We start from the raw sequence: 14482 nt of genomic DNA on the forward strand, positions 1-14482 counted from the left end.
GAACACTGCACCTGCGTGGGAGACCTAGAAGAGGCTCCCTGGTCCCTGGCTCCTGGCTTCGGCTCAGCTCAGCTCTGGCCATTGTGGCCACTTGGGGAGTGAACCAGCAGTTGGAAAATCTTTCTGTCTCTCTACAGATCTAACTTTCCAATAAAAATAAATAACTCTTAAAACAAACGAAAGGATTCAGAACCAGCGCTGTGGTACAGTGAGTAAAACTACCACTTGGGACACCAGCATACCATATGGACAATGGTTCAAGTCCCAGCTGCTCCACTTCCAATCCAGATCCTTATTTCACAGACTGGGGAAATCCAAGGAAGATGGTCCAAGTGTTTGGGTCCATGCCACCCATGTGGGAGATCGAAGCCTCTTGCTCATGGCTTCAACATGGCTTCAAGCCGGTTACTGTAACCATCTAGACAGCGAACCAATAGGTCTCTGTCTGTGGATATCTCCCTCTCATATAACTCTTTTTATACAGCGTTTTTTCACGGTGCTGTAATTTGTTGTTAATGTTGTTGTTGTTGTGGCTGTTCCAACTCGTATCGGTTGTTGACCTTGTTTCATGGCTTCTCGATTATGGAAATGCATAGTGATGGAGTACTGGGGGTCTACCATATCCAGATGTGGGGGTATAATGGAACAAGCATCCCTGCTTCCAGACAAAAGATGGATTCCCAATGAAACTGTTGGATATGTGTAGACAATGGAACTGTTTGACATTGTTTATACCAACAATGTCATGCTACACTTAAATAAGAGACTAATAGAATTATGATTCCTTATGAAGGACTACACCATTGTAGTAAAATGGGGAAAATCTGTCAGGGGCTGGGAGTTTGGGAGGGAATCCAAGCCTATACAAAATTGTACCACATAGTAATTCAAAATTCAAAGTAAAAATATATTTAAAAATAGATAGATAGATAGATAACAAAGATTTGGGGCTAATGCTGTGGTGCACACACATTAAGTTATCATTTCCTGTGCTGGTGTCCCATGATAGAACATCAATGAGCCCTGGCTGCTCTGCTTCCCATCCAGCTCCCTGCTGATGGTTTTGAGCAGGCAGCAGATGATGGCTAGGGTACACAGGTCCCTCCACTGGCCTGGCTCAGCCCTGGCTGTCGCAGTTACTCAAAGAAAGAAGCAGTAGATGAAGATTCATTCATATTCATTTATTCATTCTTTCTCTAACTCCCTTCCTTCCTCTGGTTCTGCCTTTCAAAAACATACATACATACATACATACATATTTTTGTTTTATTTTAAAAAAAGAGAAACATCTGATAAGGTTGGTGATTAGTACAATATCCTTTTTTCTCTTAGCTCTCAAATACGTGATTCAATTGGTAACCAAGGTAACAGAGTTGACAATGTTGAAGAATCACCTTTGTATTTGTCTTCATGAGAAATTCTTGGAAATGAAGAAAGAGGTTCTTTTCAGAGGCTTCCCTTGCTAACCTGGAGATGGTGTTATGGCATAACAGGCTAATCCATCACTGGGATCCGAAAGCCTGTATCAGGGTGCCGGTTCAAGTCCCACGTGCTCTGATTCCAATCCAGCTGCCTTCCAATGCACCTGGAAAAGCACGAGGTGCTTTTCACCCCCATGGGAAACCTGCATAGGGTCCCATGGGAAACCTGCATAGGGTCCCAGCTGCCACCCCCATGGGAAACCTGCATAGGGTCCCATGGGAAACCTGCATAGGGTCCCAGCTGCCACCCCCATGGGAAACCTGCATAGGGTCCCAGCTGCCTTGCTTCAGCCTGGCCCAGCTCAGGCTACTGCAGCCTTTTGGGAAGTAAAGCAGTGAGTAAAAGAGCTCTCATATTCTCTCTCTCTCTCTCTCTCCCTCTCTCTCTCTCTCTCTCTCGTTCCCCCCACCTCCTCTCCTCTTTCTCTGTGTCATTCTGCCTTTCAAATAATAAAACCTAAAAAAAAGAAAAAGGAAGGAAGGAAAGACAGACAGAAAGAAAGAAAGGAGAAAAAAAGAAAAGGAAAGAAAAGAAAAGAAAAAAGAAATGAAAAAAGAAAAAGCATTAAGTTGCCTCCCTCAGCCCCAACTTCATGTCTTGGTAGGCTCGAACGTTATCTACTCGGAACTCTGACAAGGAATCTAATTATGAATAACACTGCAATAAAACTGACAGCGTGCCCAGAAACATAAAGCGTTACTACAGCTTTCATTTAAAATAGCTTTCCTGCCATGTAAGGCTGTAGGTAAACGCTAAAGAATATATACACACATGTATAACCCACCCTTGAAGGCATGACTATTTTTAAAAGAACAAAACATTTGAAGAATTTCTGTTGCAAGACACTGGAACTTCTATCAGTTTGTTACTACTGGCAGACGTAATTCATACCAAAGGGTACAAGAAAAATACGATGTGCTTCTTTGAAGTCTAATAAAATGTACACACAAATTGTTGAAAACTTATTGGAAACATAAAAGAGTGTATGTTGCCGGTTTTTGAACCATATTGTTCGGCAACTGCTTTATAATTCTCAATACCAGGATGAGCTTGGAATTATTTTGAAACATGAATATAACTGTGGAAGGCGCTGACCTTCACACTCCCGACACACTTTGTGGGAGGGCAAGTGACAGCAGGAGGAAATTATTACTTTATAAACCGGACCACTTCAGACTCAAAGGAAGGGTTATCATGTCTTTGTAATAAAAGCATTCAATGAGTAAACCCAATATAGTCACTGGTACCTGCAGGCTGACATGGACCCGACCCTTGTAATATGCTGTATCATGGGTATCCGTAGAATTTAGTGTGTTTTGTCACCAAATGCTGAGGATTCATACAAATCAACTGAGGACAGTTAAGTTTCTTACATACAACTTGCCATTTAACTGGAAATCCAGACACAAAGGAGTAGACGATACTCTCATAATTTGGGAAGAGAAATTCGAAAGATACTAATGAATCCAGTTCTCTTTTTTGTTTGTTTTCCCAACTAAACTCTAAAAAAGGAAAATTGCGCTAACCCATCAAAGACTACAGAACCAATCGCTTCCTCTGTAAGTTCAAACAGCAGAATTTCCAATGATCCATAAAGAAATAGCAACCCCTCCGCTTGGAAAGTTTGTAAAATACAGTCACTTGAAAACCTCTGCTGGTGTTGAGTCTTTCACTGGATTACAAAGAATACTCACATGTGTGGGTTCTGAACTCCTGTCGGATTGGGATTCAGAGTAAACCTCGCCGTAGATTTGAAAGGTGGATTTGCAAAATTCAACTTCAGTGCTTTGCGTTTACCTGAGAAATAACAGATAAAAAGCACAGGTTTCAAGTACTATAAAACAGGGACTATTCTGAGGGCATAAGACATTCATACCGAAAGGCAGGGGAAAATTAGCTTCAACAAACAGTTAACATGGGACAATATTTTGAAAGGCAACCAAGAATTTCTCAGAATTAAGACAAAGTAAATTAAAATTACCTGGAGTTTTTCCTAACTACAAGTTATGCACTACACTGCAGTAAGACAAACAATGCTCAGTGCTTAACTGGTGTGACCATTTTGTAAATTAAAATACCACTCTAAAAATATCATTTATTTCAGCAGAAAAATTTTAAAACATTACCTCCTCTTCAGTGTTACATCTTAAGACCTTCAGTTTACCAAAAGCAAAACAAAAACGCTACTTTCCTTCACGTTTAGCATAAACGTATGAATCATCCTACATTCAAAATAAGCTAAAAACACCATGGAATAATCAACTTCAAGTTCCTAACACAGGCTATACCACTGAAACCATTTCTTTGGGAAGCCTCAAAATTCCTTGTCACATAAAGTAAAACATATCCACTATGTGCAAAAGCCAGACATTTAGAAAACACACGGCTATGTAATCACAGGACATAACAACTGCAGTTGTTAAATATATGCTGCTTAGTCCGACTATCCCTACAAGATCGCTGTTCATTTTATGTTACAGACTGCTTTCAACACAAAATCAGACAACAGAACAGTATGGTGACATACTACAATGCCGTCTACACTAATAAATCTGAAGAATTCAATTATTAATTTATGATATGCATGGATGCTTTGGTAGAGTTGGGTCTTCAAGCATCTGCAGCCCATCTTGGCTTGTTCATATTTACAGATGGTTTCTCCTGCTCTCCTGTTCCACATTTACCTACTTTACAACCTTAGTGGATTCACAAGATTGACTGAAGCCTCTAGCCCACAGCCACCGGCCATGGAAATCCCTCGGTTCTGCACCCACTGGAGAGGAGAGCAGAGCAAGAACAAGCACACAGGGCACCCAGACCAGCTTTGGGAGGGGGGGCTTCCCTGGGATTCCCTGAAACCCCAAGCAGACCAGGCACATCCATCTGCAGAAATAAGGACAGCATAACTAGACGTGCCTGTGTAATTTTCGCTTTCAACTGCCAAATATATAAAGTCTTATTACGTGACAGCAAATATCTATTCAAACTGCTTGCACATGCAAATACTATTCTATTAAAAATGGTGGATCTGATTGTATAAAAACGTCGTGGGCCCGGCGGCGTGGCCTAGCGGCTGAAGTACTCGCCTTGAACGCCCCAGGATCCCATATGGGCGCTGGTTCTAATCCCAGCAGCTCCACTTCCCATCCAGCTCCCTGCTCGTGACCTGGGAAAGCAGTTGAGGACGACCCAATGCCTTTGGGACCCTGCACCTGTGTGGGAGACTCAGAAGAAGTTCCTGGTTCCCGGCTTCAGATCGGCGCAGCACCGGCTGTTGCACTCACCTGGGGAGTGAATCATTGGATGGAAGATCTTCCTCTCTGTCTCTCCTCCTCTCTGTATATCTGACTTTGTAATAAAATAAATGAATCTTAAAAAAATTTAAAAAGCATCTTCTATACATTACCAAAAAAAAAAAAAAAACTTTTTAGTATTAAAACCTGATAAAATCCTTGCAAAAAGGAGAAGTTCCTCGTTCCATTTCTCCATGAACTTTTTTGAAGGCCCCTCACACAATGATTAGATGAAAGAATCACTATTAAACTGGAGAGGGGCTTGGCAAGAATATTCTCAGAATGAGTTATGTTCTGCTATATCCTGAAAGCTTGTCTTTAGGAAATGTCTAAAAATGAAGGATTACTCTCAGACCTGAATTTGCTGTGCTGTGTGTGGGACTGCCCACTCTCCCTTCCGTCTTTCTCCCTTTATTATGTCTCTGATTGTTGTTCAATACATGTGTCACTATTATATCCGGGAAGTAAACAGGCTGTCTTCTAGCTTCTAGGTTCAAAATTGTCAGAATCTGTGCCATATGGCAACTATCCAGTATCTCATCCACACCCGATTCAGATGAGTAAGGACGAATTGGGGATTTCTTCTCAATGGTACTCAATCGCTGTTGTAGGAATTACAATTTCAGCAATGTTGCTATAGAATGAACAGATTTGTGGGATGATGGCTGTTTGAGGGTGAGGAGGTGGACTGTAATAGTCTGAATGGTGGCCCGAAAAGATCCTAGGTCCTTAATCCTGGAGCCTCTGGGTTCTACTATGCATGGCAAAATGTTCTGAAGAAAAGATGAAGGTAGCCACTTGTGCAACCATAAACGTTAATGAGCCCAAACCCTGTGCACTCCCCAAATAAAAAGCCTGTCATGTGGCATGTGTCTGAAACCAATTAGCTCATCACCTGTGATCTCTATTTGCGGGGAAACTGAGTGAAGCCCAACATCAAACAGAGGACTATGACACAGCCTGAGCCACTGTGAAAACTGTCTAACAAAACAGCAAAACTGGTTGATTCTGCAGAAGCCCAATTCAAGGCAACCAAAAACAACTAACCTTTTGGAGGCTGCTCATGCTTTCCTTTACTTCCATCCTTCTTACCAGCCCCCCAAAAGATCAAACCCATGGGGTGAGTAGTTTGGTACAGTGGGTTAAGCTGCTGCTTGAAATGCTGGCCATCTCACAAGCCAAGAACTGGCCGCTCCAGTTCCAATCCAGCTCCCTGTCAATGTGCCCGGGAAGGCTAAGTGCTTGGACCCCTGCCATCGAAATGGGAATCAGGGGAGGCCCTCAGGACAAGAATCATACCTGCTTCACATCTGCTGGCCGCCACATGTACATGGTGAGCTGCTCCCGGGCCTACCCATCAGAGACCCAGGAGCTGACCTCTCGGTGAGTACATATAGGACAAAGGGAGACTCTATGATGGACTATGTCAATCAGTGGATTCTTCAACAGCCTCATAGTGTCTGGAGTGGCGAGACTGGCAGCAATGCATAACTGGTGAACTACGGGGACCACTTGAGAAAGGATCTTAGAATATGCCCTACATCTGGGGCCTGGGGTGGGCGGGAGACTGGGTGGGGCTTCTCCTCAATATTCCCTTTAGCCCTCGTAACTTTTTACCCTACTCAACAATGTAAAGATTGCCAAAATAAAATTTAAAAAAAAATTTGGGGCTCAGGTGGAGTTACTGTCTCCTGCTTTGGGTCTGGCTCAGTACTGGTCATTACGGTCAGTTGGGGAGGGAATCAGCAGGTGGAAGATCTCTCTTACCCTCTACTTTTCTCATTTCCATGTCTCTATACCTCTATTCACCTTCTCTCTCTCCCTCACCCTTCCCCTCTCCTCCCCTCCATCACTCTGCCTTTAAATAAATAAATAAATCTTGTTGTTGTTGTTAAGCTCTGCGTTGGATGAGGCATGTGGTGCAGTGGGTAAGCCATCACTTGGAACAGAATGCCTGAGTTGGAATCCTGGCTCTGCTCTGATTCCAGCTTCCTGCTCACGTGCACCCTGAGGCTGCATGCCATGACTCCAGCACTTGGGTCCCTACCAGCCGTATGAGACCTGGATTGATTTTTGGGTTCCCGTCTTCAGGCTGGCCTGATCCCGGCTCTTGTGGGCATTTGGTAATGTGAAGCAGCAGTTAGAGATTTCTTTTTCTGCCTCTGAAACAAAATTGATTAATTTTAAAAGAAAGCTGTCTTGATGCCCAGCTCTATTCAAACACAAATTTCACGTCATCTGCACACAATGTCATCCACAAAATTCACATGAGAAAAAAAGCACTCCACTGCATGGAATTGTTAGGGATACAAAGAATTATTATTCTGAAGAACACGGATTTGGCCAAGCACATGCACACTTATTCAGGCCTCAGAATATCTTTTGGTGTAACTCTGAGCAACCCAGAGTCACACAATGCTGAAGAAAGACATCTTCCAGCTTTTTTTAGCTTTAAATGATACGATAAACACTCCTGAATAGTCTCCATCCACTAGCTTCTCCATTTTCTTTTTATTGGAAAGTTAGATTTATAGAGAGGAGGAGAGAAAGAAAGGAAGATCTTCCATCCAATGATTCACTCCCCAAGCGGCAGCAACAGCCAGGGCTGTGCCGATCACAAGCCAGTAGCCAGGAGTCTCGTCCAGGTCTCCCACACGGGTGCAGGGTTCCAAGGCTTTGGGCCATTCTCGACTGCTTTCTCAGGCCACAAGCAGGGAGCTGGATGGGAAGCAGGGCCACCGGGATTAGAATCAGTGTCCATATGGGATCCCACTACATGCAAGGCAAGAACTTTAGCCATTAGGCTACCGAGCTAGGCCCCATCCACTAACTTCTTAAGCAATAGAAACTCTCAACTTCACTTTCCAGTTTGGATCAACCTTGTGGCCAAGGACTCCATCAGGAGCAGAGTGGGCCACTCAGCCATGGACTCTGTGCAATATACGTCACCAGAAACATGGAGGTGCATCTATCCCCATAAAGTCTACTTATGTTGGGCCCAGAGCCATGGCCTAGTGGCTAAAGTCCTCGCCTTGAAAGCCCCGGGATCCCATATGGGCACCGGTTCTAATCCCGGCAGCTCCACTTCCAATCCAGCTCCCTGCTTATGGCCTGGGAAAGCAGTCGAGGACGGCCCAAACCTTTGGGACCCTGCGCCCGCGTGGGAGACCCGGAAGAGGTTCCAGGTTCCCGGCTTCGGATTGGCACAGCACCAGCCCGTTGCGGCTCACTTGGGGAGTGAAACATCGGATGGAAGATCTTCCTCTCTGTCTCTCCTCCTCTCTGTATATCCGGCTTTCCAATAATAATAAAATCTTAAAAAAAAAAAGTCTGCTTATGTTGGATCTGCCTTGCTCCCCCCTAAATTTAATCAAATTGCCATAATCAAACTGCTCTGAATTTTTAACTACCTGAGTCACCTGTAGCTTTTTAAAGCATCTGCAACAGGGCTCCAAATATTCATAACCATACACGGAAGATGCTGGGAAGGAGAGGCCTTACAGTCTCATTTCTTCCCTGGCTCTCATTCTCAAAACAGTAAGTTTACCCAGAATTATTATCCAAACTGTCTTCAATCACTGGTTACCTAATAAATTACAATTCTGACTATGCAAATTTATACTTGCACAATTGCACAAATAAAGATGATTTAAAAAAAAAAAAGAACTTGAATTTCCTTCCTTTTCTCTCTAAATAACTCTAGGAATGAGGGAAAGCCATGTTTCTTAAGCTCAAGAGAAAAGCAGCATTAGAATGGGAAGAATTCTGTCCAAGGACTATAGTACCAGGCAGGCCATGTAGCCTTATCATAAGGGTGGCTGCCGCTGGGAGCTGACTCTGCCTTTATTGTCCCATCCCTGCTCCAACCTTTGATGCGGAAGGCTAAGCAATTGCCAACAAATTAATAAAACCAGAAACCTTCTCATCAAGAAAAGACACTATCCATGCATGCAGTTGAACATCTTGAAAACTGAATTGTTCTCAGCGCAAGAAAAAATATATACTTTTGTGTATAAACTGGAACTTTGGGAAGCCTGATGCAATATTCAAATAACAACAGGTGCAAAAAAATTTTCCAATGATACGTAAGTTGCTGTGGCAGGTAGGGGATAAGACAGATAAGGAGCCTGCCCCACCCACTAGGTGTTTAGGTTGACATTCCGCCAAAATTAAAAAGACCTGTGACAGCATCAGGTTAAAGGTCGCAAATGAAGAGGACAACTACCTTTTCGAGATGCTGACTGATCACCAGTGAAATTCCAGTAAAGGTAAGGTCAAAGATGCGCCTGTGGCCCAACAACCCACACTCTGTAAAAATCCGGTTAAAATCTGGGAGCGCTGCTGCGTTGACGATGATTAAACACACAATGGCTGCCAAGCAGTAGTTATTAAAAAAAAAAAGTAGCAACTACCGTGATATTAAAACTGAACTGGGGAATCAATTATTAACTTATCCAAAAAAGAAAACCGGGAAGATGATCTGAAAGCTTTTAGGCCAACAAAATGTATTAGCATCAAGGAAAGAGATAAATTCAGCCTGCCTTGTACAATCATTCCAGTGACTACTGTCAATTAAAGGTAGCATCCCGAACCTAGCATCTCAACCAAACTTCATCAGAAAAAGCAAGTTAGAGCGCAGCCAGCCAGCTGTCTGGGTTTTAACTTTATCTCTGCTACTTACAAATCACTTCCTCATGGACAATTGACCTCATGTCTCTGTTGCAGCCCCCAAACCTGCCAGATTAGATGAGCATTACCTTCCTCGAAGGCTTGTCGCAAGTAGCAAGTGAGTTTCTGTATCGAACAGTTCCAGCTACATAATCACACATGCTCCCCCAGCTCTGTTATCCATGATGATATTGACAGTGACGCACTGGTATATGACAGTCAGGTCTTGAACCGAGGACGAGGTAAGAGATCCCCAACAGCCAGGTTTGCTGAATGTTAACCATTCCCGCCCGTCTGGCAAGCTTGGGCCTCAGACTCCATCGCCAAGAACACAATCAACATCATTCACCCTTAGCGTTGCCAGGCTGTGGCACATAATTCCGACTCCCTTCCACGACTGCAATGGCTTCTGCAACCTGGAAGATCAAAAACTCTGTTCCTGTGTCAGTTCTTGAAGAGGTATTGCTTTGCCAAAGGCTTCACAGCTCCTATCAGATTCTTTCTGATCCCAGACAAAGGCAAAAGCCACATTCTGCCTGTTGTACACCATGTTTTACCATCGGGCTCTTGTTCAGTTAACAAAAGTCTTCGGGAAGAATATGACAGGTCCCAAACAAGGAAAATGAAAATGCACGCTCATTTGAATCACAGCAAACTAGGGAGTTTTTCAGTGTCTTGGAATGAAACTGGGAAAAGGCCTTAGAATCCTTGCAAGCCTACTAGTGCAGGCTCATCATTCTTCCCATCTAGTTAACTCTACCACTGATGAGTCCCTCTCTGACCACGACTACTTCTCTATCAATGACGCATTCTGTCATCATCACAGGAGCTCACAGACAGCCAGACCGCTGAGTTACCAATTGATTAAAGCCAGTAACAGCGTTGCTTTCGAGCAGACTCAGGACCAGATGCCTGTTGCCAGTAAGCAAATAAGCACTTCCTCGGAGACACTAGAAATTCCTCCCCGATTAATCCAACCCTTTCAAAGGAATAGGCTTTTCCAGGAAGGCACGCCTGTGGTTAGCAAAATGGCACAAATGCCAGAACTTTACTGAGAAAACAGACTGGGGAAGCTTGTCCACGTTAATCATGTAACGGCTCAAACAGATTTTCTTTAGCAGAATTTCGCTTTGGATTTCCACAGTCCCTAGTTCTCCTGTAAGGACCTAGCATTTACTGAGAAGCAAGAACAACACACTTTTGTTGGAAATACATAGCTCAAACTGGGGGAGAGAATTTTATAAGAGCCTTACTTATAAACAAAGAACATAAACATGTAATTAGCAAAGAAAGAAAACAAATTATTGTTATTTAAAAATCATCAAATCATCCCAGCTGTACAAAAAAAAACTGAAGTACAATGGATGCCTTAACACCACACATAAACAAAATTCTCAGCTCTAGTTTAATCATGGTTTGAAGAAGCCAAGTCACCTCTCTGGAACCTATCCCAGCTGTACTTTTCATTTCTGCAATTAGCTAGTTAATATCTGCGTTCCCCATCACAGCCCTGTTATTAGCCAGGAGAACAGAAACTACTCTTCGTACTTCCCTCAGTGCCTACAATGAACCTGACACATAAAGCTTTTAACATTTCCTCAGTAACTAGATGCATGCGGGTGAATGAATGCAATGCTGCAAGCAGCGTTAAACCGGTCCATATCACGAATCATGGTAACTTTTTGCAACTGAGAGGCTATCATTTTAATCAAATGGCTTGTAGGAGAACTCACACATACACCAGTCATTCTCTACGATGTCACTTCTGCTTCACTCAAGGTGCTAGGAACACAGGTGGTTTGTCCTTCACTTCTTCTATTCTTGTGTTTCAGTATCTTACACTAAGCATCTACTGTTTGTTTTAGTCATAACTCCCTTGACATGGAAACCAAAGCTTTTACTCTAAAGGGGCCCAAAACTGGGATGAGAGAACAAGGTTAAGAATGGCCTTAAACATACAAATCATATACTTGCTAAAACAATCTGGGCATTTCCATACCCCTGTTAACCTCTACTATTTCCTGGAGGGATCCCTTCAGGATTTTTAGAAACATATGCTAGCTAAACTGGACAATATTTTAATTGCTAACAAAATAGGAATAGCCCACTCAAGACAATCCCCAACCCTTAATTCTACACACCAGTGGTTGTGCAAGCTGACTTTATGAGAATCTAAGGGTTTCCCACAGTTGTACTACGGACTTGAGAAGGTTGCGTATGGGACGTGCAACCTCAGAAGGTTCCACAGGCATGTCCAGAGGAGGCGGCCAACACTTTCCTATGTGCCATCATCCCAGGTTTAGGGGACAGGAGGAGGGATGTTGGTAAGTGAATCCCGAAGGTGTCCCAGCTCATTTAAACCACTTTCACACCACTATCTTTCACAATTCCAAGTATGAAAGGTCAGCCTGCCCTGGTCCACACCTGCATTAATTCTGCTTCCACACAGAAGCACTACTGTTGCACATGGCAGTGAGGGCTCTCCCCAGGAAGAAGGGACTGCACAGCAAGGGTCAGCAGACCCAGGAAGCATTAACTTCATATCATACCTAAGACTATCATGTCCACAGGGTACCTGTGTTTGCGAACCTCAAGTGTGTGACCATTTCAACAGGGTATCCTGCGGAGAAAGTGAGACACAAACCCCGCACCGATTAACACCAAAAGCATTTCCTATGACACAATAATCCTCCACAATGGGCAGGCTGGCCATTGCGGTGACCGCTGTCTCCTCATCAGACTCCCCAACATTCTTCACGATCACCTCAAAGACGGAAACTACTGTCTCACCAGGACCAACAGCAACACGCTGGAAAACCATTCACATTATCAGGGGGTGCGCTTGAAAGCCATCTTTCAACGATGTAAACAACATCAAAAATAAAATTAAATTTTAAGAGAAAGCAGTCTTTCTAATGGCACAGGAAACATAAAATACAAATTTATGGAAGTTCCAGTGGAAGTCGGGGCTGAAATCAGAACCAACCCAGCAATTGCAACCACCAGCTCATTGGGGCAATGGACTGTGCCAGGCCCTGTACTTGCTAGTACATACAAGAATCTGGTCTGGGAACACCTCAGACAAAGTTTCTTTGGAGATCTCCCCAATCGAACTTCCGGACTCAGAACCCTAACCAAGAAAAGACAGAAGAAAGAACAAGTCAATCAACCACCTCAGCTATATGTTGGCAGTGAAAAACTGGGCAAACGTAGACTCCATGATGGACTATGTCAATCAGTGGATTCTTCAACGACCTCACTGTGCTTGGAGTGGCAAGACTGGCAGCGATTCAGAACTGGTGAACTATCAAAATCACTTGAGCAAGTGTCTCAGAGCATGCCCCACATCCGATACCTGAGGCGGGTGGGAGACTGGGTGGGGCTTCTCCCTCAATATCCCCCTTTACCTCAGATACATGAAGGAAACAATATGGAAATAATAGTCTTACCCACTTCCCTATAGCCCTTGAACCTTTTTACCCTAATTAACTAAGTAAAGATTGTCAAAAATATAATTTAAAAAATGGAAAAAGTTAAAAAAAAATTTATGGAAGTTCTAAAACTTGCTATGATCTCCCTCAACAGAGCATAGTTCACTCACTGTGAAGGTTGCAGTATGGTTCACTTGAACTCCAGCAAGAAACCTTAACTTCTGGGCCCAGCGCAATAGCATAGTGGTTAAGGCCCTCAACTTGCACTCACCGGGATTCCATATGAGCGCCGGTTCTAATCCCAGCAGCCCCGCGTCCCATCCAGCTCCCTGCTTGTGGCCTGGGAAAACACTTAAGGATGGTCCAAAGCAGTGGGACCCTGCACCCGCGTGGGAGACCTGGAAGAAGCTCCTGGTTCCTGGCTCCTGGTTTCAGATCAGCTCAGTTCCAGCAGCTGTAGTCACTTGGGGAGTGAACCATAGGAAAAAAGATCTTCCTCTCTGTCTCTCCTCCTCTGTGTATATCTGCCTTTCCAATAAAAATAAATACATCTTTTAAAAAAAAAGAAATGCCTAGCGCGAGCACACTATTCTCCCCATTTGAGTCGCTTCTTATAATTTCAAGCATATTAAGATGTTCACTTTTTTTTCATTTCTTAGTGGACACAATTCAGAATTACTTGTTGCCTATAAATAAATGCTTCTATGACTTGAGAGGTTCTGATTTTAAAGGTTAGAATGAAGTAAGAATAAACAAAAGAATGAATGGCACGCAGTGGGCATGCCGCATCTGATCTATTTCGTGAGAATATCCTGACTAAAAGTTTCCAGTGTTACTTATTTTCATCATCCAAGAAAGAAAATCAAAAGATCAAATCCATTTCAGAACAGCATAAAAGAGAGAGTTTAATAATTTACAGTTAAATGACAGAACAGTAATAAGGGGAACAAAAAGAAAATTGGCTGTCCAGTAACTGTAAACAATAAATGACACTTGGTAGAGGATAGCCCAAAGCTTTGGGACACTGCACCTGCGTGGGAGACCCAGAAGAAGCTCCTTGCTCCTGGCTGCAGCTCAGCTCAGCTCTGCCCATTGTGGCCTTTGGCAGAGTCAGCCGGTGGATGGACTATCTGCCTGTCCTTTCTGTAAATCTGTCTTTCTAATGGAAATGAATAAATAAATCTTTTAAAAATAAAAACATGGTAAACCAAAAAAAAATTGTTTAAAGCCAGCTTGGTTGTGGGATTGATCTTAATCTGCAAAGCTAAGATAACACTGCTTCTTCAACTTCACCAGTGGCTATCTGATGCACATGCCTTTTGATTTCCCTCAGCACTGCAGATTTGGCAAACTCAAAACTTAATTCATGAATTGGTCAACAAGTATTCCAGAGCATGAAGGAGAGCTGTCCAGTTTTTACTTCCACAATACAGAAAGCCACAAGAGAAATTGGCATAGAAGGCAAGTACACACATCTTCATAGCCTATTGGCACCAGCACAGCTGAACCAGAAACAACCAATGATCAACTTAATTACCTGCTTTTCAGTAGTATGTGCTTTGATTCAGCTACTGTGACTTGATTCAACTACCATCTGCAGAGCTGACC

General features: G+C 43.3%; 1 protein-coding gene across 3 annotated transcripts in view; it reads right to left on the reverse strand.

Annotated features, from left to right (window-relative positions):
- The window catches only part of MAP2K4 (mitogen-activated protein kinase kinase 4), a 118784-nt gene that overhangs the window by 80278 nt on the left and 24024 nt on the right, over positions 1-14482 (reverse strand). For all 3 annotated transcript variants that reach the window (XM_058675395.1, XM_058675396.1, XM_058675397.1), the window contains one exon: positions 3177-3279. In XM_058675395.1, the coding sequence (XP_058531378.1) occupies positions 3177-3279 (103 nt within the window). Of the gene's footprint in view, positions 1-3176; positions 3280-14482 lie in introns of those variants that run through there.

This window comes from Ochotona princeps, chromosome 17, assembly GCF_030435755.1.
Source record: "Ochotona princeps isolate mOchPri1 chromosome 17, mOchPri1.hap1, whole genome shotgun sequence".
In the NCBI taxonomy this organism is placed as follows: domain Eukaryota; kingdom Metazoa; phylum Chordata; class Mammalia; order Lagomorpha; family Ochotonidae; genus Ochotona; species Ochotona princeps.